This window comes from Oncorhynchus keta, chromosome 19, assembly GCF_023373465.1.
Source record: "Oncorhynchus keta strain PuntledgeMale-10-30-2019 chromosome 19, Oket_V2, whole genome shotgun sequence".
In the NCBI taxonomy this organism is placed as follows: domain Eukaryota; kingdom Metazoa; phylum Chordata; class Actinopteri; order Salmoniformes; family Salmonidae; genus Oncorhynchus; species Oncorhynchus keta.
Window position 1 is genome coordinate 66,663,657 of NC_068439.1, and position 26,237 is coordinate 66,689,893.

Here is a 26,237-nt window from a genome sequence, read left to right on the forward strand (position 1 = left end):
CGTGGACTCCACATCCATAACTGATGCCCATGTGGCTCCCTTATAATACATTCTTAGAAAAAAGGTGCTATCACAGAGGGTTCTACATGGAATCCATAAAGGTTCTACCTGAAACCAAAAAGGGTTTTACATGGAACACAAAAATGGTTCTACCTGGAACCAAAAATGGTTCTCTTATGGGTACAGCTGAAAAAATGTTTTGGAGGCAGTAGCCTCTCCACTGGTGCTGACACCACAGGTGTTTACTGCCTGTCTATCTTTTGGTCTCTGCCTCATATGGGCCACTGAGCCTCTCTATAAAAGGGGCATCAGACAGTGGATGTCAGGAATGTGACCCATGTGTCCAGGGAATCAGTGTTAGGCTGCTGTATGGCGAGTTGACAACTGCTGTGCTACTCAGACATTTTCAGTCTCACTGGATTGAGAATCTGGGGGAAATACGCTCAGCAAGCGGGGCTGTCCCCATAAGGGTTCTTTGGCTGTTCCCAGAGGAGAACCCTATGAAGAACCCTTTTTGGTTCCAGGTAAAACCCTTATGGGTTCCACGTAGAATCCTTTCCACAGAGGGTTCTAGCTGAAACCAAAAAGGGTTCTAGTAAAGATTAAAGATTAGTAAAGATGAGTAAAAGTAAAGATACCTGGCACACTCCAAAACTCAGACATCATTTACAAACTAAGCATGTGTGTTTTTTTAGTGAGTCTGCCAGATCAGAGGTAATAGGGATGACCAGGGATGTTCTTTTGATACATGCCTGAATTGGTCAATTTTTATGTCCTGCTAAGTATTCAAAATGTAGCAAATACTTTTGGGTGTCAGGGAAAATTTATGGAGTAAGAAGTACATTATTTTCTTTAGGAATGTAGTGAAGTAAAAATGTGTCAAAAATATAAATAGTAAAGTACAGATACTCCCAAAAAACTATTTAAGTAGTACTTTAAAGTATTTTTACTTAATTACTTTACACCACTGGTTCTACCGGGAACCAAAAAGGGTCACATTATAGGCGAACTATGGAGACAGCCGAAGAACCCATTTGTGTGGGAGGGGCACCTTAAGACAGACTGGAAATGGGATCACATCTGTGTTAATACATTCTGAGGAGAACCCTCCAGCTCATACATTTCTCTAAGTGGTAGGACAAGTAATAAGTCAGGGGCCGGGGAGTTCACTCGGGTGTACTATAAATGCAATAGGGTGCTATCTTGGACTCAGCCTCTGTCTGTTCACCATCACTGCATGATTGATATCAGTTCTCAGCTTGCCTGCCCTGCCTGCACTGGTCCCACTGTCGAGTCTCCAGCGGCCTCCAGCCTATAAAATGATCTTAAATGTGGTACCCATTTGACACGTCTCATGGAATCCCATGCAGATAAATAACACAGTGTTGATAGTGAATGTGACAGGGCTTGATTTTTAAACACAGAACTATATAAAACGTCTCAGGAAGTTTCATGAACAAAAAGTAATTTTAAACCATTCACAATTACCACATATTCCCCTTTATCTTTCCAGATGCTTGAAAAGACACTGTGGGCAGACTCCAGAAAGTGGAATTAAAGCTGATGAAATTTAGAGAAAAAACACATTATTGCATTTGCACTTGCTTTGATCATAGTTAGTTTATGCACGGCTTAAGATAAGGCATCTCAAAACACCGTCCAGTCAGACTATTAAAAATGACCCCATAATGACAGTTTTCATCGTCACCGGACTGGATTGCAGCTGGAAAATCACGCCATACAAATATACCCACTGATGACACCATGTGGGCAAACAAGAGAACACAACTTACGCATGTTTTCTCTTCATCTGAGGTGTACTGTATCTGTATGTGAGCATGACCATAGTTGAGTATTTCAATATCCAGAAATCAAGATACTAAAAATCCAGAGAAATCTAAACCATGGGTCTTCACATTTGAGCCATGCATTCCAATTGACACAAGCATCCAAATTAACATTATTTGGCTCAAAACAATAGGCTATGCTAGATTTAAATTGCTATGCCACAGACCCTGTGGATAGGGTCCAATGACACAGAGTTATCAGACAGTGTGACACTGACACATCTCTCATACTCTAGTTGCAAAAACTCAAACTCAGGACATTGGAATAAACCAGGGACTTGCTATCTGAAGCAAAAGAGATTTTATTACAATAGAGGATAGAAAATAAATATACACAACTTTTATCTAATTTAACAGTCATTTGTACAGTGAAATTAGGACAAAGTAGCTAAAAGCCACTTAAGAAATGTATTATTTTTATTTCTTGTTCTGTGCCATTACCTTAGTTATGAAAGATATGGAACCACAATACATTTAGGCCATGTGTCTATTTTGAACGTCTTCTGTGTGCACACACACATTTATACACACACAAAATACACCGAAAATTCTTTAGAGTTGACAGACACCCACACCTGCAAAGCACTGTTGTTTCATGCCACGGAGCCTGGGGGATGTAGTGTAGAGAACAGAACAACAGAGTGGAACACTTCATGTCTTACTAAAACTGAGAGATGAGGAGTGCTCCGTGACATAAATATGTACAAACAATTGTGTTGCCTTTTGTCTTTCTGTGAGACTTAAACGGCATGGTGAGAGTATAGCCAAACAGATATTTTCTTTCAAAACAGGAAACGCATACCATAAATGCTCTGGTTAAATGGGTAAATTGGTTTCATCTTGGAGGTCAGTGAGCACTAGCCTGAATGCCAGTCTGTTTGTGCTATCTTTCCAACTCCTTGTCGCGCATTGTCATGCTAAACAATAAAGTTGGAAGAGCACAAACAGATCTGGTACCAGGCTAAGTGAGTGTCTCTCTCCATGTACAAGAGTCCTAAAACAAACATCTCGGAAGGCATTTTGATACATCACAGGAGCACTTTGCAAATGTAGTTTCTGTCTTTCTGTACATACTGTTGAGAAGGTGACAGAAGTGCTTAAGTTCTGGATTGGAAAAGACAGAAAGACATGCAACATTGGGTATTAGTTATACTGCGTGTAAGAACTCCTAAAAAGAGCTTTATCTGGCTTATAACTTTCATTACCTGCCATATCTTTAGTGTCTAAAAAAGAACAAATATACTTTTCATTTACCACAAAATATTTCCGCAATAACAGTGCATTAAAAGACAATTATCTTATCAATATGATTCAATGACAAATTATTAACATGTTCGTATGTACAGTGTTTTAGTTTCAACAATGTGTTTGGACAATATTGATTAGAAGAGAAAATGCTAAATCATTCTACGCTGTACTTTTTGCATTCATTAAATTCGAGATCGGATACATTGAACTCAAAGCTGATATTTAACTGCTTGTTGCCAAATTTTGGAAATAACAAATTTAGTAAATAACACACGACATGAATTTGAAAACAAAAAATATATATAGAAACAAACTCAAATGTACCATAAAAGAAGGCGTAGGACAAAGAGAAATAAACATAGTCCTGAAGATCCCATCATGTGATGGCAACTTCAAACATCAACACTCAGACTAAAAAAGGCACTGTCCACACGTAAAAAAATGCATTGTTTCAGTCCTGTGAAAGTTATGAGGTGGTACAGATGTGAGAGAAAGTGCACTGGACTTTATAGACTGAGTGTAAAAAACACAAACAATCCAAGCAGCAGCGGAGGCAGATCTGATCACACTGAGCAAAAACATAGCAAAGGAAACAAGCAAAAGAGACAATTGTAGCTCTAATTCCTCCAAATGTGTCAATGCCATAGTACATCAGCAACAAGATAACATGGTGATGCACTACTTGTATCACACAGTCAGTATCTAACTAGATATGATTATTTCATATGTTTATAGAGAAGAATTCCCTTTTAAAAAACTAGGAGCTATCAAGTTGACAAGCAAGTTTGTGGTAGAATGAAAATCTTAGTGATTCAGCTTCTGTTGGACAGAGGTGCCCATCTATATCTAGACATGGATATATATATATATTTATTTATATATAGTTGAAGTCGGACGTTTACATACACTTAGGTTGGAGTCATTAAAACTTGTTTTTCAACCACTCCACAAATTTCATGTGAACAAACTATAGATTTGGCAAGTCGGTTAGGACATCTACTTAGTGCATGACACGTCATTTTCCCAACAATTGTTTACAGTCAGATTATTTCACTAATAGTTCACTGCATCACAATTCCAGTGGGTCAGAAGTTTACATACATTAAGTTGACTGTGCCTTTAAACAGCTTGGAAAATTCCAGAAAATGATGTCATGGCTTTAGAAGCTTCTGATATGCTAATTGACATCATTTGAGTCAATTGGAGGTGTACCTGTGGATGTATTTCAAGGCCTACTTTCTAACTTAGTACCTTTGCTTGGCATCATGGGAAAATCAAAAGAAATCAGGCAGGACCTCAAAAACAAAATTGTAGACCTCCACAAGTCTGGTTCATCCTTGGGAGCAATTTCCAAATGCCTGAAGGTACCATGTTCATCTGTACAAACAATAGTACGCAAGTATAAACACCATGGGACCACCAGCCGTGATACCGCTCAGGAAGGAGACGCATTCTGTCTCCTAGAGATGAATGTACTTTGGTGCGAGCAGTGAAAATCAATCACAGAACAACAGCAAAGGACCTTGTGAAGATGCTGGAGGGAACAGGTGCAAAAGTATCTATATCCACAGTAAAACAAGTCCTATATCGACAAAACCTGAAAGGCCGCTCAGCAAGGAAGAAGCCACGGCTCCAAAACCGCCATAAAAAATCCAGACTACGGTTTGCAACTGCACATGGGGACAATTGATTGTACTTTTTGTAAAAATGTCTCCTGGTCTGTTGAAACAAAAATAGGCCATAATGCCAATCTTTACAAGCCGGCTTACAAGCCGAAGAACACCATCCCAACCGTGAAGCATGGGGTGGCAGCATCATGTTGTGGGAGTGCTTTGCTGCAGGATGGACTGGTGCACTTCACAAAATAGATGCCATCACGAGGATGGAAAATTATGTGGATATATTGAAGTAACATCTCAAGACATCAGTCAGGAAGTTAAAGCTTGGTCACAAATGGGTCTTCCAAATGGACAATGACCCCAAGCATACTTCCAAAGTTGTGGCAAAATGGCTTAAGGACAAGAAAGTCAAGGTATTGGAGTGCCCATCACAAAGCCCTGACCTCAATCCCATAGAACATTTGTGGGCAGAACTGAAAAAGTGTGTGCGAGCCAGGAGGCCTACAAACCTGACTCAGTTACACCAGCTCTGTCAGGAGGAATGGGCCAACATTCACCCAACTTATTGTGGGAATCTTGTGGAAGGCTACGCAAAATGTTTGACCCAAGTTAAACAATTTAAAGGCAATGCTACCAAATACTAATTGAGTGTATGTAAACTTCTAACCCACTGGGAATGTGATGAAAGAAATAAAATCTGAAATAAAAACATTCTCTTTACTACTATTCTGACATTTCACATTCCTAAAATAAAGTGGTGATCCTAACGGACCTAAAACAGGGAATGTTTACTACTATTAAATGTCAGGAATTGTGAAAAACTGAGTTTCAATGTATTTGGCTAAGGTATATGTAAACTTCCGACTTCAACTGTATATATACTCATGTCTAGATATATATATATATATATATATATATACACACACACACACACACACACACACACACACACACACACACACACACACACACACACACACACACACACACACACACACACACACACACACACACACACACACACACACACACACACATACACACAGAATTATGTGGACACCCCTTTAAATTAGTGGATTTGGCAAATTCAGCAACACCGGCTGCTGACAGGTGTATAAAATCAAGCACACAGCCATGCAATATCCATAGACAAACATCGGCAGTAGAATGGCCTTACTGAAGAGCTGCTCAGTGACTTTCAACATGGCACCGCCATAGGATGCCACCTACCAACAAGTCAGTTCGTCAAATTTCTGCCCGGATCAACTATAACTGCAGTTATTGAGAAGTGGAAACGTCTAGGAGAAACAACGGCTCAGCCGTGAAGTTGAGAGCTTTAAGTCCCTTGGTGTCCACATCACCAACAAACTAGAATGGTCCAAACACACCAAGACAGTCATGAAGAGGGCACGACACAAGCCTATTCCCCCTCAGGAAACTAAAAAGATTTGGCATGGGTCCTCAGATCCTCAAAAGGTTCTACAGCTGCAACATCGAGAGTATCCTGACTGGTTGCATCATTACCTGGTACGGCAACTGCTCGGACTTCCGAACACAAGGCACACCGGAGGGTAGTGCGTACGGCCCAGTACATCACTAGGGCTAAGCTGCCTCCCATCCAGGACCTCTACACCAGGCGCTGTCAGAGGAAGGCCCTAAAAATTGTCAAAGACCCCAGCAACCCCAGTCATAGAATGTTCTTTCTACTACTGCATGGCGGTACCGGAGTTCCAAGTCTAGGACCAAAAGGCTTCGCAAAAGTTTTTACCCCCAAGCCATAACACTCCTGAACAAGTAATCAAATGGCTACCCAGACTATTTGCATTGCCCCCCCCAACCCCTCTTTTACGCTGCTGCTACTCTTTGTTTATCATATATGCATAGTCACTTTAACTATACATTCATGTACATACTACCTCAATTAGCCCGACTAACCGGTGCCCCTGCACATTGGTTACCCAGACAATCTGCATTGTGTCCCGCCACCCACCAACCCCTCTTTTACACTACTGCTACTCTCTGTTTATCATATATGTATAGTCACTTTAACCATACCTACGTGAACATACTACCTCAATTAACCCGACTAACCGGTGCCTGTATAGCCTCTCCACTGTTATTTTTCACTGTCTTTTTACTGCTGTTTTTATTTCTTTACTTAACTATTGTTCACCTAATACCTATTTTTTTACTTTAAAATCGCACTGTTGGTTAGGGCCTGTAAGTAAGCATTTCACTGTTGTATTCGGCACACGTGACAAATAAACTTTGATTTGATTTGTAGTGGTAGGCCACACAAGCTCACAGAAAAGGACCGCTGAGTGCTGAAGCACATAGCACGTAAAAATAGCCTGTCCTCGGTTGCAACACTCACTACCGAGTTCCAAACTGCCTCTGGAAACAACGTCACCAAAAGAACTGTTCATCGGGAGCATCATGAAATGGGTTTTCATGGCTGAGCAGCCGCACACAAGCCTAAGATCACCATGTGCAATGCCAAGAGTCGGCTGGAGTGCTGTAAAGCTCGCCTCCATTGGACTTTGGAGCAGTGGAAACGTGTTCTCTGGAGTGATGAATCACACTTCACCAACTGGGACTCAGACGGACAAAACTGGGTTTGGCGGATGCCAGGAGAACGCTACCTGCCCCAATGCATAGTGCCAACTGTAAAGTTTGGTGGAGGAGGAATAATGGTCTGGGGATGTTTTTCATGGTTTGGGCTAGGCCCCTTAGTTCCAGTGAAGGGAAATCTTAACGTTACAGCATACAATGACATTCTAGATGATTCTGTGCTTCCAACCTCAACCACATCAAAGACCTGAGGGATGAATTGGAACACCGACTGCGAGTCAGGCCTAATCGCCCAACATCAGTGCCCGACCTCACTAATAATCTTGTGGCTGAATGGAAGAAGGTCCCCGCAGCAATGTTCCAACATCGAGAGGAAAGCCTTCCCAGAAGAGTGGAGGCTGTTATAGCAGCAAAGGAGAGACCAAATTCATATTAATACCCATGATTTTGGAATGAGATGATCGACAAGCATGTGTCCACATACTTTTGTTAATGTCGTGTATATACTGTATATATATATATATATATATATATACACACACACACAGTACCATTCAGAAGTTTGGACACACCAACTCATTCAATGGGATTTCTTTATTTTTACTGTTTTCTACATTGTAGAATAATAGTGAAGACATCAAAACTATGAAATAACACATATGGAATCATGTAATAACCCAAAAGGTTTTTAACAAATCAAAATATATTTTAGATTCTTCAAAGTAGCCACCCTTTGCCTTGATGACAGCTTTGCACACTCTTGGCATTCTCTCAACCAGCTTCACCTGGAATGCCAACAAGTGCTCAGCATATGTAGGAACTCCTTAAAGATTGTGGGAAAAGCATTCAACATGAAGCTGGTTGAGAGAATGCCATAAGTGTGCAAAGCTGTCATCAAGGCAAAGGGTGGCTACTTTGAAGAATCTAAAATCGAAAATGGTTACTATATGATTCCATATGTTATTTTCATAGTTTTTGTCTTCACTATTATTCTACAATGTAGAAAATAGTACAAATAAAGAAAACCCTTGAATTTGTAGGTGTGTCCACGTTTTTGACTGGTACTGTCTACAGTTGAAGTCGGAAGTTTACATACACTTACACTTAGGTTGGAGTCATTAAAACTTGTTTTTCAACCACTCCACAAATTTCTTGTTAACAAACTATGGTTTTGGCAAGTCGGTTAGGACATCTACTTTATGCATGACAAAAGTATTTTTTCCCAAAAATTGATTGCAGACAGAATATTTGACTTACAATTCACTGTATCACAATTCCAGTGGGTCAGAGGTTTACATACACTAAGTTGACTGTGCCTTGAAACAGCTTGGAAAATTCCAGAAAATTATGTCATGGCTTTAGAGGCTTCTGATAGGCTAATTGACATCATTTGAGTCAATTGGAGGTGTATCCGTGGATGTATTTCAAGGCCTACATTCAAACTCAGTGCCTCTTTGCTTGACATCAACAGGGTTGACTTTTATGCTCGACAGCTCAGTTTTCCACCACAAAACAACAGAAAATGGCCAAAAAGAGTAGAACCAGCTCACCTGATTTTACACTATGATTTGACTATTAGATGTTCAATGTTTGTTTTGAGAAGGAATAGGTTCACCACATTAAAAATAGAGTTGAGTTCACATAACAGGGTTGACCTTAAAATGAGGGATAACTAATCACATGAAATCAATAATAATCTTCAGAAATGACTTTGTCAAAGCAACAAAATAACTAGGGCTTTTCAAAGATGGTGAAACTTGGAGAAATGTTTGGATGAAGTGGTTTGAAATCTTCCTATAAGTGACACAGGGTTAACTGAGGGACCTGTCAAAACACAGGATTTTCGCACATTAGCAAGCTTTTATTCATATAATAATCAGATTGGATTGAATTCTACACGTGATCTATATTAAAGGGCACTTAATTTAATATAGCAGGCTTTTAAAGTTCAAAATTGGTGCACAATTTCTACTTAAAATATCCCAGGGACGCAAAAGGCACTCGTGGGACAACCATATACCATCCATATAGTTTATATTTCTTTACAATATTTCATTTAGAGTACAATTAACAATGCTGTAAGAAACAAGTGAATGCCTTCTTCAATTACGATGTTCAACATTAGATTTACGATGTGGAAATGGATAAAAAAAAACTAAGAAAACTCTCAATCTCTCATAGTAAAATTTAAGCATTGCACCATTCTCTTTGCTTTTGCATAGGAACTGTTTAACAGTTATTTGCCCCACGATCACTTGTTGGAGCCGCACAATGAATAATACTTTTGATACCTCGCTTGTATAGAGATAAATTGAGAAACAGTATCTAATGTATTCTCAATGCTCTTCAACTATACTTCAGATATGTGCCAATAGAATAAAAGAGAGAAAAAAGGTTTGATAGCTGCTGATTTTTTTCCAGAGTAAACACCACTGTTCTGGGAAGGCTGTTGTTAATCCACTGGGCCTGTGTGCCTGCCAGATCATACGGAACATAGAAAAGAGAAACTCAAACCCAAACCAATACAGTTACAATGTATCAGCATCAAATAGAGAGCCAGTCCGATATGGAAAACATTCTGGGCAACTGACTGTTAGGAACTCATCTTGAACAAGGAGGGAGCAGTCCCTTTTGTTCATCTAGTGTTTTGGCATTCACCGCAACACACATAAGACATACTGTACTTCAGTAACCTGGGAGTGGTGAGAAAGAAATATGGTCTGTGAGGAGAGAGAAGGAGACAGACAGACAGATAGACAGACAGATGATGATCAACAGCAGATCTCTCAATCCACCTGTTTGACTGAGCCAGAGATGACAGACAAATCAAACACAGAAGAACTGTGCAGTATTACTGTCAGAAGCAAACAGCATCACAGAGAGCAGTATATCAGTTGTTCAATACATGTTAGTACCTTGTATTGTTTCTGTGAATATTTTCTTACTATAGAAAACAAAATAAGAGTCTCTCTCCTTTGGCTACAAAAGGACAGTGTTGATGATCATCATTATCATCATCGTCAACATATGCCAGTTGAACCCGACTTGTGTTTCTGAACATCACAAAAGGCAGTTTAAAGAATCGTAATGCAAAGTCTTGATAAAGATTGCCTTGATCCTTGTGACAAACTGAACACAATACATGTTCACCATCACTGAACAAGAGGTCCCGTTCTGTCAATGGCCACTAGATGTCAATGTTTCCACATCCCTTCCCTAGTCACAGAAGAAGCTGACACACACACACACACACACACACACACACACACACACACACACACACACACACACACACACACACACACACACACACACACACACACACACACACACACACACACACACACACACACACACACACACACACACACACACACACACACACACACACACACACACACAGTGCAGATCCAGTCAACTAGTTCACAGGATAAGTACTATAAGAAAACCTTTTTCTACCTGGGTTAATACCAGGGGTGTGGAGTTGAAGAGGCTGGGGTGCAAGACTTCCCATATGTGTTCCAGGTCTTTGCAGATCCGTTCAGCAGTGCAGTCCTTTGACTGAATAGGAGGAAATACAAACATGTAAAGGGCAATAATGAAACATTAAAAGCTAGAAAAATACATGGAAAATAAAAAACTATCAGGCAGTAACCGTCTCAGGAACATACACACTGTTAGCTGTACTATATGATGTCACCTTCAGTGATGTCTGTGTCCATGGAAAGACCTGTCAACCCAAGGTGTCCACAACAAGCATCTCACACACACTCAAACACCTCTGGCCAGAAAGGAGAACATTCAGATTCACCGACAAATGTTTCCTTGATGGACATGACTCATAGTAAAACAGTAGCTTGGTAGTTGTTATCGGTCAGGCGACACAGGGTACCTAGAGATGCTTACATAACATGCTGCAGACTGAAGAAAGGCTGATAAACGGTTCCTTCCAATGCAGACTTTCAGACTACAAATCTAGAAAAACAAAAGGCTTAAAATTAGAAGAAAAAAAATGTTTTTTATAACAAGATTAAGATAAAATTGTGTATTTCGTAATTCCCTGCAATCACATCAGCTAAAGAGCTAACTTTCTTATGTACAAATGTATTTCCAAGCCAAGGGGAAGATCTCAGAAGAAGATCTTTTGTAATCAGGAAAGGATTGGCTCATTTTCGTCCTTTTGATTCAATTGTTATCTGGTAAGAGAAATCCAGGGTAAACAACTGTACAGTGAAGGAAAGTGATTACAGTAAAGGGCTATTTTCCTGTTTCATCCCATCTTCTTCTATATCGAACAATATTTACAAAAACATCCACAATCAAAGTAAACAAACTCTACATAGCAAACAAGCAAAAACAAGTCTCTTGTTAAACAAATAAAAAAAGGTACTATGTAATATATATTTATATATGAACAGAGCTGCAATTCTTCCTCTTGAAGAACATGTTTTTGTAAGTGTCATGGTTCATAGTCTTTGTGTTGTGTAATCAGTTGCCCCTGACGTGTTTCTTTCTTATCTAGTATCAATCGATTTCGCCACTTGATGATAATAGAAAATCTTGTCCTACCCCTCAAGGAGGCAGGGTTTGTTTTTGGTTCCTATGTTGAGTTGGCCTTCATATTGCAGTGCCCTCGGGTGGGTAAGTGTGAGGACATTGGCTGGAAGTGAGGCCAGGGTCAGTCAGTGTAGTAGGGCTGACATGAAGGTGGATAATGAGTGACTGTTGTGTTGTTGGAATTATCTGACACATAATGAGGTCTGATCAGGATGAGGAGTCAGTAATACCTTGGCCAGAGGGAGGTGAGAGGTTATGCTAAGGTTTGTTTTTGGTCGAGGGTTGGTTTGGGAGAGGCCTCTGGCCTGTTCTAAGAGCCTCAGTAGCGGTGTGGCTGGTGTGAGTACTGTGAGCTCTGCTGGGATAACGACGAGTATCCCTGGGACTGAGTGGAACCTTGGATGCTGCTTTGGTAACCAAGGCGGGAGCTGGAGTGCTGAAGTGGAGAAAAGAATGGAGAGGAAATAGTCAACCGTTGACAGCTAGAGACCACATTTGTCATTCATTATTTTTCAGTCAACACCACTGGAAAAATACCATTGTTTATTTTGACCTTGCATGGGGTTTGGAAATAAAACCTGTACAACATAAATTATTCCATAACTTTACCTTGGGACACCTTGTAGGGAAATTACTTTTGTTGGCAATGTTTGCAATTGTAAATCTGGGTGAATAAGTTATAGGTCAAGAACGAGTCAAATAGAAAAGCATGATGTACACAGCCATAGATCTGTAGTACTTGTCAACATTCCCGCCACAGATTTCTACTCTTGTTTACTTGGCATCTAAAGATGTGGTCTACTTCTCATGGATTTCTCAATGTAACAGTATAGCTTCCGTCTGTCCCCTCGCCCCTACCCGGGCTCGAACCAGGGACCCTCTGCACACATCAATAACTGACACCCACGAAGCATCGTTACCCATCGCTCCACAAAAGCCGTGGCCCTTGCAGAGCAAGGGGAACCACTACTTCAAGGTCTCAGAGCAAGTGACGTCACCGATTGAAACGCCACTAGCGCGCACCACCGCTAACAAGCTAGCCATTTCACATCGGTTACATCAACATATTTAGCCAGAGACTACCAACCCAATTCCAAGCTATTTACAGTACCATGACCTACAATTATATATCCTAAAAAGTATACTGTATATCACACAACGGAGTAAAATAAAATCAAAAGAGGCTGATGCCGAAGACCTGGTGGTCTGGATGAATTACTGATCTGGGTTAAAGGGGACTGAGCCACACATCAATAGACGTCAACAGAAGGGCTAACTAAGCACCTGGCCGTGACTCACGCTAACCAACTCAGACTGGGCCCAAGGCCAAATGTCCTCTTAGAAAGGCAAGAAAAGGCAGAAGTCCCTGGTCTTTAAATGATAAACATTTATTAGGCCCCGAGGAGCTACAGCTGGACTGGGACCCCGGGGCTTGGATGGAGGGTTGGGGAATAGGAGAAGAACATGGCTGAAACCCCTGAAGTACGGAGACATCGGCCAAACTAATTCCAGTCGCCGCCTGTCTAGGAGTCTATCTACACTCACAGGCAGAAAGGAGGAGTGAGTTGTGCACATTAGGGTACTATAGCCTTGGGGAAAGTGATCAATGAGGGGGAAAGGGCGTTGAATGTGACGCCACAGACACAGCAAGCTAGCTCTGTCTGCCCATCCAGAAAGCAAAGGGATATTAATACATCTGTTCTGCTAAGGCTTGACTTTGAAGAGTCCAGCAGCTGTCCACATGCAGCCTCAGCCCCCTGCTAAATATAGCCTAGCACCTCGTCAGTCAGTCAGTCCAGAACCCCACAGGGTCTGGGCCTAGCCAGGAGGAAACACCTCTGAACAGAACAACGTTTAGATCCGGACAACAGGGAGATCACCTTTATCTTACCTTTCTCATATGTAAAACACTCTCCTTTCCTCTGTACCATGAACTCCACTCTGTCACTCTTGCTCATAGTCCCTCTCTTTCTCACTTACTCACTCTTGCTCTAACTACAGCCTTTCTCACTCTCTCTCTCTCTCATTTACTCACTCACTCACTCACTCTTGCTCCAACTCTGTCTCTCTCTCTCACCCAGTGATAGGGGCTCAGTCAAAGATAGAGCAGGCGCCAAGAGGGGGAACAACAATGAGGGCAGCTTTTTTTTGCTGTCACCTTTATCAACAGGCTAGTGTGAACTGGAGGAATGACATTATCATTCTGATATAACATGACCTGCAATCCTACTAGCTAGCACAATACTCCACTCTGGTCTGAGTTGAGGGGGTTGTGTCTGTTCACTAACCGAGCACAACACGTGTTTTGCACGTCCCTGACATACTCTGCTGTACGCGTCTGTACGTGTTTTAAACCTTGAGGGCTCTTTGGGGAAAAGTTCACAGCCATTAATTTTTACTCCATAGTCAAATGAATCATTAATAAAGGAACACTGTTGATGGCACACGTTCTGGGTCCTCCAAGGGCCTATTTGGATTAAGCAAATTTGAATAAGTCAACCCTAGATAGCAAACATGCCGTAGGTTATAAACTGTTAGTGACTGTCATCGCCTTCCATCTCCTTTCAATTAAAAAATGGACAGTAATACTATGGATGTATGTAAGGCTGTAAAAACTCAAACCTGGTGGATCCCAGTGCCTGAGGAGGCTCCTGAGGGCCCGGTGCGAGATTTCTTGTTGGGGGGGCCCTGGTCCTGGCCGTGCTGTAGGCCTCCCCCGGAGTTGGCTCCAGTGGCCCCTGCATTGCCATTGGTCTGGGTGGAGCTCTGCTGGTTAGAAGCCTGCTGGGTGCCACTCTGCTGCTGGGCCTGGGCTGTCATCTGCTGGTGCTGTTGGACCTGGTTCTGATGGAGGACAAACACATTCATGTTCAGTTGAACAGATACAGAGTAACAGATGGAGACTGCAATAATATTAATTGTGCACCAACACACTCACAGTTTCTTATCCATACAAAACATATTCCATACATGCACATTGTAAATAAGGTCTGCTAACTCAATAAATGGTATCAAGACAACATTACTGTTCAACAACAGCCAAATGTACAAATCGCTCACTGATCAATCATGGTCACTGTTTACAGTATTTGGGAACTGGGAAGTATGTTCCCAGTATTGCAGTGTTAGTTTGGCCTTAGTAAACAGTGGGCTGAAATTATTGAACAAGAATTACGCTCCGAGCCTTCAGGCCAGCTTATCCCTTCTCAACAGCTCCACGACCACGAGGCTGAGACACGTGAAAGTTTGGGTCAGCTAAAACAATGAGTCTCTCTCATACCCTCTGGGCCCTGGTTGGCACAGAGGCCCTGCAGCCTTCTTGACGGCTGCTCTGAGGCAACACTTGTATCAGGTGTTGCCTACTTGACAACAGCTGCCAATGTGATGCAGGGCTGGGATTCACAGAAACCGCTCAGTGGGAAGGGGACTGGTATTTCTCTGGCTGTAGCACATGCATACACTCCCCTTCACCTCAAACACACTGATTTGGCTTGGCATAATACAAGCACCTGCTTTCTATAGGGTCTGGTATATTCACAATATGGTGTTTGATACCAGCCAGCCGACAGTACATTATCAGTAACACTATGGTCCAAGTAAAGTCTCCTGTAGCCTATCAGGGGAACAACTCCACGTTAGTGACCTTTACCTCAAGTAAGATATGAAGTTCATTGAGAGTTTAGTGAAATAAGTCTTGAGATGAGTCTCGAGAGCTTAGTGAGATACAATTTAGTGAGATATGCGTGGAGAGCTTAGTGAGATACGCCTTCGAGAGCTTAGTGAGATACGCGTGGAGAGCTTAGTGAGATATGCGTTGAGCTTAGTGAGATACGTGTGGAGAGTTTAGTGAGATACGCTTTCGAGAGCTTAGTGAGATACGCGTGGAGAGCTTAGTGAGATACGCGTGGAGAGCTTAGTGAGATACGCGTTGAGAGCTTAGTGAGATACGCGTTGAGAGCTTAGTGAGATACGCGTGGAGAGCATAGTGAGATACGCGTTGAGAGCTTAGTGAGATACGCGTGGAGAGCTTAGTGAGATACGCGTGGAGACCTTAGTGAGATACGCGTGGAGAGCTTAGTGAGATACGCGTGGAGAGCTTAGTGAGATACGCGTGGAGAGCTTAGTGAGATACGTGTGGAGAGCATAGTGAGATACGTGTGGAGAGCTTAGTGAGATACGTGTGGAGACCTTAGTGAGATACGCGTGGAGACCTTAGTGAGATATGCGTTGAGAGCTTAGTGAGATACGCTTTCGAGAGCTTAGTGAGATACGCGTGGAGAGCTTAGTGAGATACGTGTGGAGAGCATAGTGAGATACGCGTGGAGAGCTTAGTGAGATACGCATGGAGACCTTAGTGAGATACGCGTGGAGAGCTTAATGAGATACGCGTGGAGAGTTTAGTGAGATACGCGTGGAGAGCATAGTGAGATACGCGTGGAGAGCATAGTGAGATACACGTTGAGAGCTTAGTGAGATACGCGTGGAGAGCTTAGTGAGATACGCGTGGAGAGCTTAGTGAGATACGGGCTGAGAGCCTAGTGAGATACGCGTTGAGAGCTTAGTGAGATACACGTTGAGAGCTTAGTGAGATACACGTTGAGAGCTTAGTGAGATACGGGCTGAGAGCCTAGTGAGATACGCGTTGAGAGCTTAGTGAGATACACGTTGAGAGCTTAGTGAGATAAGCGTGGAGAGCTTAGTGAGATACGGGCTGAGAGCCTAGTGAGATACGCGTTGAGAGCTTAGTGAGATACACGTTGAGAGCTTAGTGAGATACGCGTGGAGAGCTTAGTGAGATACGGGCTGAGAGCCTAGTGAGATACGCGTTGAGAGCTTAGTGAGATACACGTTGAGAGCTTAGTGAGATACGCATTGAGAGCTTAGTGAGATACGCATGGAGAGCTTAGTGAGATACGCTTTCGAGAGCTTAGTGAGATACGCTTTCGAGAGCTTAGTGAGATACGCGTGGAGAGCTTAGTGAGATACGCGTGGAGAGCTTAGTGAGATACGCGTGGAGAGCATAGTGAGATACGCGTGGAGAGCTTAGTGAGATACGCGTGGAGAGCTTAGTGAGATACGCGTGGAGACCTTAGTGAGATACGCGTGGAGAGCTTAATGAGATACGCGTGGAGAGCTTAGTGAGATACGCGTGGAGAGCTTAATGAGATACGCGTGGAGAGCTTAGTGAGATACGCGTGGAGAGCTTAGTGAGATACGCGTGGAGAGCTTAGTGAAATGCGCTTCTAGAGCTTAGCGAGCTTAGCGAGCTACGCTTTCGAGAACTTAGTGAGATACTCTTTCGAGAGCTTAATGAAATACACGTCAAGAGCTTAGTGAGACAAGCTTTTGAGAGCTTAGTGAAATACGCATCGAGAGCTTAGTGAAATACGCATAGAAAAAGTGTATGACAGAGAAGGCCTGGGGTTCCCTCTCAATTCATATCTCACTCATCCACCTGTATCCCATGAACTAAAGGCAACCACCTGACACACTTCAGAGTTTTACCTTCTGATTTCTCACCTTTGTTTAGCTGATGTGCTATCAGGGGACGGGCTAACTGGAGTGACGTTAACCTCCAGAGGTGATTGGACCAACCCTTCTCCTGTGCTGCAGGCTGAAGCTGCTGCTGTTGTGCAGCTTGTCCTTAATCCTTATTATCCCATGGTATGTCTTTCTCTCTTCCCTTATTTTAAAGGATTGGGGCAGTCCCACTCCTCACATATTTTCTGTTTATTGGATAGGACAGAGGTATACAGTAAAGATGGGGCAGAAATCAAATCCATGCTGCTGCAGTGGTATATGTGGTCCGGAGGCAGCGGCTCAGAACACTTAATCACCCTAGGCCACAGACTACTCATTTTCAATGGACCCTTACCCTGCACTTTCAATAACCTTATGAAACCCCTACTGCTGGGCTGACATTCCATTACTGTTTCTATCAAGGTATTTTGGGTCTATTTATTAAGCTGTTTTGCGTCTTTTTATTAAAGTGTTTTGGGTCTAAAAATTAAGGTGTTTTGGGTCTATTTATTAAGGTGTTTTGGGTCTATTTTGTAAGGTGTTTTGGGTCTATTCAGACAGCACGATGACAGTTGTTAATAAAAGCATAAAGACAAAGAAGGCTCAGAATTGTGGGGGATTCTTGATGCAGATCCCAGGATTACACTTTTAGTCTATAGCCCAAAGCATTTCACCTCTGTTTACCTTCTCTGTTTTCTCATCTGGCTCATCTTCGTTTAGAAACTCTCGTTTTGGGTAAGGTATCTGACATCCGGCAAATACACTACAGGAGAGAATGAGATGAGGGATACACACAATCAGAAACAGACTAGCTGGGTGCTATGCGTACAAAGACCAATTATTCTTGATATACAGTGGCTTGCGAAAGTATTCACCCCCCTGGGCATTTTTCTTATTTTGTTGCCTTACAACCTGGAATTCAAATAGATTTTTTGAGGGTTTGTATAACTTGATTTACACAACATGCTTTGAAGATGCAAAATATTTTTTTCTTTTGAAACAAACAAGAAATAAGACAAAAAACTTGAGCGTGCATAACTATTCACCCCCTCTAAGTCAATACTTTGTAGAGCCACCTTTTGCAGCAATTACAGCTGCAAGTGTCACGGCTGATTTCCTCCTCTTCGTCTGAAGAGGCTCTGGAGGATCCTGGCAGACTGGCGGCTCTGGCGGATCCTGGCAGACTGGCAGATCCTGGCAGACTGGCGGCACTGGCGGATCCTGGCAGACTGGCGGCACTGGCGGATCCTGGCACCCTGCAGACTGGCGTCTCTGGCGGCTGAGGACAGCGGGAGACTCTGGCGGCTCCGGACAGGCTGGAGACTCTGGCGGCTCCGGACAGGCGGGGGACTCTGGCGGCTCCGGACAGGCGGGAGACTCTGGCGGCTCCGGACAGGCGGGAGACTCTGGCGGCTCCGGACAGGCGGGAGACTCTGGCGGCTCCGGACAGGCGGGAGACTCTGGCGGCTCCGGACAGGCGGGAGACTCTGGCGGCTCCGGACAGGCGGGAGACTCTGGCGGCTCCGGACAGGCGGGAGACTCTGGCGGCTCCGGACAGGCTGGAGACTCTGGCGGCTCCGGACAGGCGGGAGACTCTGGCGGCTCCGGACAGGCGGGAGACTCTGGCGGCTCCGGACAGGCGGGAGACTCTGGCGGCTCCGGACAGGCGGGAGACTCTGGCGGCTCCGGACAGGCGGGAGACTCTGCCGACTCCGGACAGGCGGGAGACTCTGGCGGCTCCGGACAGGCGGGAGACTCTGGTGGCTCTGGACAGGCAAGGCGCACTGTAGGCCTGGTGCGTGGTGCCGGCACTGGTGGTACTGGGCCGAGGACACGCACCTCAGGGCGAGTGCGGGGAGGAGAAACAGGGAGTACTGGGCTCTGGACACGCACAGGAAGCCTGGTGTGGGGGGCTGCCACCGGAGGGCTGGTGCATGTAGGTGGCACTGGACGTGCAGGGCTAGGGAGGTGCACAGGAGGCCTGGTGCGTGAGGTTGGCACAGTCTTCACCAGACGACTAGCACGCACCTCAGGACGAGTATGGAGAGCTGACCCAGGTGCCATCAAATCCCTGACACGCTCCGTCGGGAAAATGCCGTGCCTCATGCACCAACACAGCACCTCCCTCATAACTCTCTTCTCCAATTTACCCATTAATAACTCCTTCACTGTCTCTGCTTCGCTCACCTCCAACACCGGCTCTGGTTCCATCCTTGACTCCTTACGGTAAACAGGGGGAGTTGGCTCAGGTCTGACTCCTGACTCTGCCACACTCTCCCTGTGCCACCCCCCAAGACATTTTTGGGGCTGTCTCTCGGGCTTCCAGCCGCTCTGCCGTGCTAGCTCCTCATAATGCCACCTCTCCTCCTTCGCTGCCACCAACTCTTCTTTGGGGCGGCAATATTCTCCTGGCTGTGCCCAGGGTCCTTTCCCGTTTAGGATCTCCTCCCAAGTCCATTTTTCTAAATAGTGCTGCCTCTCCTGCTGCTGCCTGTTACCACGCCGCTTGGTCCTATTGAGGTGGGTGATTCTGTAACGGCTTTCTTCCGTTGAAGGAGAGGAGGACCATAATACAGCGTAGTTCGTGTTCAACATATTTTAATGAAAGACGAAAACGTGAACACTACACAAAATAAAAATAACAAACGTGGCAAAACCGAAACAGTCCTATCTGGTGCAGAGAACACCGAGACAGGAAACAATCACCCACAAAGTACCCACAGATTATGGCTGCCTAAATATGGTTCCCAATCAGAGACAACGATAGACAGCTGCCTCTAATTGAGAATCAATCTAGGCAACCATAGACATACAAACTACCTAGAAAGGAAACAGCCCCATAAATATACAAAAAACCCTAGACCAAACAAAACACATAAATCCCCCATGTCACACCCTGACCTAACCAAAATAATAAAGAAAACAAAGATAACTAAGGACAGGGCATGACAGCAAGTCTCTTGGGTATGTCTCTATAAGCTTGGCATATCTAGCCACTGGGATTTTTGCCCATTCTTCAAGGCAAAACTGCTCCAGCTCCTTCAATTTCAATGGGTTCTGCTGGTGTACAGCAATCTTTAAGTCATACCACATATTCTCAATTGGATTGAGGTCTGGGCTTTGATTAGGCCATTCCAAGACATTTAAATGATTCCCCTTAAACCACTCGAGTGTTGCTTTAGCAGTATGCTTAGGGTCATTGTCCTGCTGGAAGGTGAACCTCCGTCCCAGTCTCAAATCTCTGGTAGACTGAAACAGGTTTCCCTCAAGAATATCATTGTATTTAGTGCCATCCATCATTCCTTCAATTCTGACCAGTGTCCCAGTCCATGCCTATGAAAAACATCCCCACAGCACGATGCTGCCACCACCATGCTTCACTGTGAGGATGGTGTTCTCGGGGTGATGAGGGATGTTGGGTTTGCGCCAGACATAGCATTTTCCTTAATGGCCAAAAAGGTCAATTTTAGTCTCATCTGACCAGAGTATCTTCTTCCATGTGTTTGGGGAGTCTCCCACATGCTTTTTGGCGAACACCAAACGTATTTGCTAATTTTTTTCTTTAAGCAATGGCTTTCTTCTGGACACTCTTCTGTAAATCCCAGCTCCTTGGAGTGTAAGGCTTAAAGTGGTCCTATGGACAGATACTCCAATCTCTGCTGTGGAGCTTTGCAGCTCCTTCAGGGTTTGGTCTCTGGGTTTGGTCTGTGGGTTTTGGTGGGTGGCCCTCCCTTGGCAGGTTTGTTGTGGTGCCATATTATTTTTAAAAAATGTATAATGGATTGAATGGTGCTCCGTGGGATGTTCAAAGTTTCTGATATTTTTTTATAACCCAACCCCTCCACAACTTTGTCCCTGACCTGTTTGGAGAGCTACTTGGTCTTTATGGTGCGACTTGCTTGGGGGTGCCCCTCGCTTTGTGTTGTTGCAGACTTTGGGGCCTTTCAGAACAGGTGTAATATATACTAAGATCATGTGACAGATCATGTGACACTTAAATAAAGTCCACCTGTGTGCAATCTAACTAATTATGTGACTTCTGAAGGTAATTGGTTGCACCAGATCTTATTTAGGAGCTTCATAGCAAAGGGGATGAATACATATGAACGTACCACTTTTCAATTTTTTGGAATGTTTTGAAACAAGTAATTTTTTTCATTTCACTTCACCAATTTGGACCATTTTGTGTATGTCCATGATATGAAATCCAAATAAAAATGAATTTATATTACAGGTTGTAATGCAACCAAATAGGAAAAATGCCAAGGGGGTGAATACTTTTGCAAGGCACTGTATCTATGTTTTTTTTAAATACACACAACCAGGCCACTCAAGATAAAAACAGGAAACTATCAAATTCAAATACCAGACTATGACTATGAAATCAAATTGGAAGTGGGCTGTTTTTAGTTCACTGAATCAACAATCTCCATTGTTAGTTTATCAGACAGATGTATCATGGTGAAGATGTAACTGTGTTAATGTGTGGAGAGGATGACTATGATCTAGACTGTGTTTGGAAAATTAAGTTTAGTTGCTCTCACTCTGAGGTTGGTAAGGGATCCTCCAGGAAATATGGGTCCTGTAGTGCCTGTTCAGAGGTAATCCTTTTAGTGGGGTCCATTGTAAGGAGTTTCTGGAGCTGAAAGGTGGTTAATGAACACTGGGTTAGCGGTGCCAAGCAAACCCGATCAGCCAGCCCAGGCTTATTGGTTTTACAGCACTAATATCTAGATTGGGCCTTGTTATCTTATATTCTCCATTATAAATTTGGTGGTTCGAGCCCTGAATGCTGATTGGCTGACAGCCGTGGTATTTCAGACAGTATACCACAGGTATGACAACATTTTTTACTGCTCTAATTACATTGGTAACCAGTTTATAATATCAATAAGGCTCCTCGGGGGTTTTTGGTATATGGCCAATATACCTTCGCATTGCGTCATGAATAAGAACAACCCTGAACCGTGGTATATTTGCCATATACCACCCCCTCGTGACTTACATATTGCTTAAGTATAAATCACCCTATGGTGTGGTTGAGTAGATACGTTAGCATGCCCTCCATAAACTGGCACCTATGTTCAAGCATCTAATGGTTACTAGAAGGTGTGCTTACCAACAGGAAAACCTTGCTGTCAGGTTTGACTTTATGCTTCTCCATGTATTTGATTAGACTGCTATTTGCATACCTGAGAATGGGTGAAACACAGCAAAGACAAAATCCGACATCTTAAAGCAGGGGAATAGTCTCAACATGCTGCCTCCTTGAGAGAACGGTTGAAACGTGATGTAAGATGTGTGTAAAAGGTTCAGGTATCTTTTGACAGCCGAGAAAGCCCAGGTATGGTCAGAATGTCAAGCCACTCACGTCGTTCTCCTGAAATCTTTCTGAAGGGTGGGGAACTCTGGCATCTTCCTGATGTCTTCCCAATCTTTATCTGGCCAATTCAAACAGAAAAACTTCAGTCACTTTAACCCAATTCTTATACTTGGACGAAGCACATGCTGTCTTCAGAGGATAATGTAATCTACTGTACATATTGTTGCTATGGCAACAAGCACATGAGAAGGTCAAGGTTGATGATGACATAGTATATGTCATGACTTTAATGACCGTGGGAATGTAACTGGACTTTTACTGTGTGTTTCACATGGTCTTATCATGCATGTGTGTGTGTGTGTGTGTGTGTGTGTGTGTGTGTGTGTGTGTGTGTGTGTGTGTGTGTGTGTGTGTGTGTGTGTGTGTGTGTGTGTGTGTGTGTGTGTGTGTGTGTGTGTGTGTGTGTGTGCTGGTCAGACCTGTTGGGAAGCCCATGACACTGAATATCCTGTCCAGCTGGTCGTGGTGGAAGGGGTTGCTGGTCTTAATGTCCTCCTGGCGACAGTGGAATATGGGCTCCGATGTCAGCAGCTCCGCAAAGATGCAGCCAATCGCCCAAATGTCTGCATTGGACAGACAAGCAGTTAGCAATTAGACTCAAGTGGTCTTGGTCTATACCTTTGACCTTAGCAGGGACGGACACAAAGATATCAGCCATCAAGGGCTATCTGTCTGTGACAATGTCTTCATCCTTCACTCTGTCTGGAAACTAGCCTTTTGTACCCATTATATTATATGTCCCATTGTGGAGAAACAGAGTGAAGGATTCAAATATCTGTTAGTGAGAATGTCTTTATCCTTCCCTATGTTTCTTCACTACAGGACACAGAAAACGATGGGTACACTGTGTATTATGAGACACAAACTAAACTCCTCTAAACTCCTTTCAACAGTTACAGGCTGTAATGGATGCCTAGGGACTTAATGTGTTCAGATCTGCTACACTATGTATCTGTGATGACACCCTGAAGGGCTTGTTGGGTTTGGCCTGGAGGGTTCGATTGAGTAATATATGTCATTTATACTTGACATTCCCAGGCAAGGGCTCCAGGGATTTATTTTATTTAACCTTTATTTAACCAGGCAAGTCAATTAAGAACAAATGTAATTTAAGACAAAATGGGCAACACAGACAGAAGACACTGGCAACAGTACAAATACAACAGCAAACCAACAGTAGGTGTGTGTGTGTGTGTGTGTGTGTGTGTGTGTGTGTGTGTGTGTGTGTGTGTGTGTGTGTGTGTGTGTGTGTGTGTGTGTGTGTGTGTGTGTGTGTGTGTGTGTGTGTGTGTGTGTGTGTGTGTGTGTGTGTGTGTGTGTGTGTGTACAGGCAGGCAGGCATGTGTGTGGTGTGTGTGAAATAATACAATGAATCAGTAAAACAACATGCTTCCTTACATAAGGCAAAGCAAAGAGGTAACAGCGGGTGACAACTACGTCTCAACAACCTGTACTTTTAGGTTGGTTTGGAGGGAATTCCAAGACCAGGGGGCTGTGTAATGAAATGACCTTTTTCTATGCTCGGTTCTAATGTTCGTAACTCTTAGCATAAAACAAGACTGAGATCTGAGCTTGTATGCGTTTTCATTTCAAGAACAGAGGATAGATTAAATGGCAGTATTCCTAAAATGGCCTTATAAATAGGAATGTAAGAGTGTTGGAGCCTGCGTGTTGCTAGGGATGTCATCTAGCTAATTATACACAAGACATACCCTTCATACAGATAAAGACCACGTATCACACTGCTTGTAAGGCCTTTGCTGTCAATGACACCCACATAGTATCTGTGAATGTCAACATAAACTGAGTCTGACCAGAGCTGTATATTTGAGATTTTATTCATTTAGCAGACGCTCTTGTCCAGACTTACAATAGTGAGTGCATACATTTTTTGTCCTTTTTCGTACTGGTCCCCCGTGGGAATCGAAACCACAACTCCGGCGTTGCAAGCGCCATGCTGAACCAACTGAGCCACACAGGACCAAACATGGCTCTGAGGCTGGCATAGAGTAACGAGAGTAAATGCAAAAACTGTTTAAGTAAACAATCAAGGAGCAAAGTTCTACTGGCCTGTCTGTGCTGGTCGGTTTCAATTCATTTTCCATCTAATCTCCACGCTTTGGTTACAAAATAGGAAGCATGTGTTAGGTATGAAAATCACAATAACTTCTCTGAAACGTCTTTCAACGTATGTACCTTTAGTATGAAAATAATTCAGGCTACATAATAACTTCTATGGAAGGTCTTTTGATGTATGTACCTCTTGCCTTAAGGCTAACAACTCACCGATTGCTTTGGTATAATGTCTGGCCCCTAGCAGAAGCTCAGGGGCCCTGTACCAAAATGTCACCACAACGGGGTCAAGGTCTGCCAGGGGTTTGAGAGGAGAGTTGAAGAGTCTGGCGAAGCCCATGTCAGCTAAAACGTGGGTAAAATAGTGGGGGAAACACAACATAGTATCAACATATATAAGATAGTGGGGGAAACACAACATAGTATCAACATATATAAGATAGTGGGGGAAACACCACATAGTATCAACATATATAAGATAGTGGGGGAAACACCACATAGTATCAACATATATAAGATAGTGGGGGAAACACCACATAGTATCAACATATATAAGATAGTGGGGAAACACCACATAGTATCAACGTATATAAGATAGTGGGGAAACACAACATAGTATCAACATATATAAGATAGTGGGGAAACACCACATAGTATCAACATATATAAGATAGTGGGGGAAACACCACATAGTATCAACATATATAAGATAGTGGGGGAAACACCACATAGTATCAACGTATATAAGATAGTGGGGGAAACACAAAATAGTATCAACATATATAAGATAGTGGGGGAAACACCACATAGTATCAACATATATAAGATAGTGGGGGAAACACCACATAGTATCAACGTATATAAGATAGTGGGGGAAACACAACATAGTATCAACGTATATAAGATAGTGGGTGAAACACAACATAGTATCAACGTATATAGGATAGTGGGGGAAACACAACATAGTATCAACGTATATAAGATAGTGGGGGAAACACCACATAGTATCAACATATATAAGATAGTGGGGGAAACACCACATAGTATCAACATATATAAGATAGTGGTGGAAACACCACATAGTATCAACATATATAAGATAGTGGTGGAAACACAACATAGTATCAACATATATAAGATAGTGGGGGAAACACAACATAGTATCAACATATATAAGATAGTGGGGGAAACACCACATAGTATCAACATATATAAGATAGTGGGGGATACACCACATAGTATCAACATATATAAGATAGTGGGGGAAACACAACATAGTATCAACATATATAAGATAGTGGGGGAAACACCACATAGTATCAACGTATATAAGATAGTGGGGGAAACACCACATAGTATCAACATATATAAGATAGTGGGGGAAACACAACATAGTATCAACATATATAAGATAGTGGG

The 26,237-nt window shown here is 43.1% G+C and overlaps 1 protein-coding gene across 4 annotated transcripts in view; it reads right to left on the reverse strand.

The window, feature by feature from the left end:
* Positions 1–7,920: 7,920 nt before the first annotated feature.
* Positions 7,921–26,237, reverse strand: part of LOC118397877 (cyclin-dependent kinase 19-like) — a 69,402-nt gene continuing 51,085 nt past the window's right edge. The window contains exons 6-15 of one of the 4 annotated variants that reach the window (XR_008071188.1): positions 25,032–25,163; positions 23,165–23,308; positions 22,734–22,803; positions 22,482–22,554; positions 21,907–22,004; positions 18,047–18,125; positions 14,465–14,686; positions 12,073–12,278; positions 11,192–11,260; positions 7,921–10,846 (exon numbers count right to left, since the gene is read on the reverse strand). Coding sequence is in view for 1 of the 4 variants with exons in the window: in XM_052471111.1 (XP_052327071.1) it covers positions 12,162–12,278; positions 14,465–14,686; positions 18,047–18,125; positions 21,907–22,004; positions 22,482–22,554; positions 22,734–22,803; positions 23,165–23,308; positions 25,032–25,163 (935 nt within the window). In the remaining 3 variants the exon portion in view is untranslated. Of the gene's footprint in view, positions 12,279–14,464; positions 14,687–18,046; positions 18,126–21,906; positions 22,005–22,481; positions 22,555–22,733; positions 22,804–23,164; positions 23,309–25,031; positions 25,164–26,237 lie in introns of all 4 variants that reach the window. The other 3 variants (XR_008071186.1, XR_008071187.1, XM_052471111.1) reach the window with 3 other exon arrangements.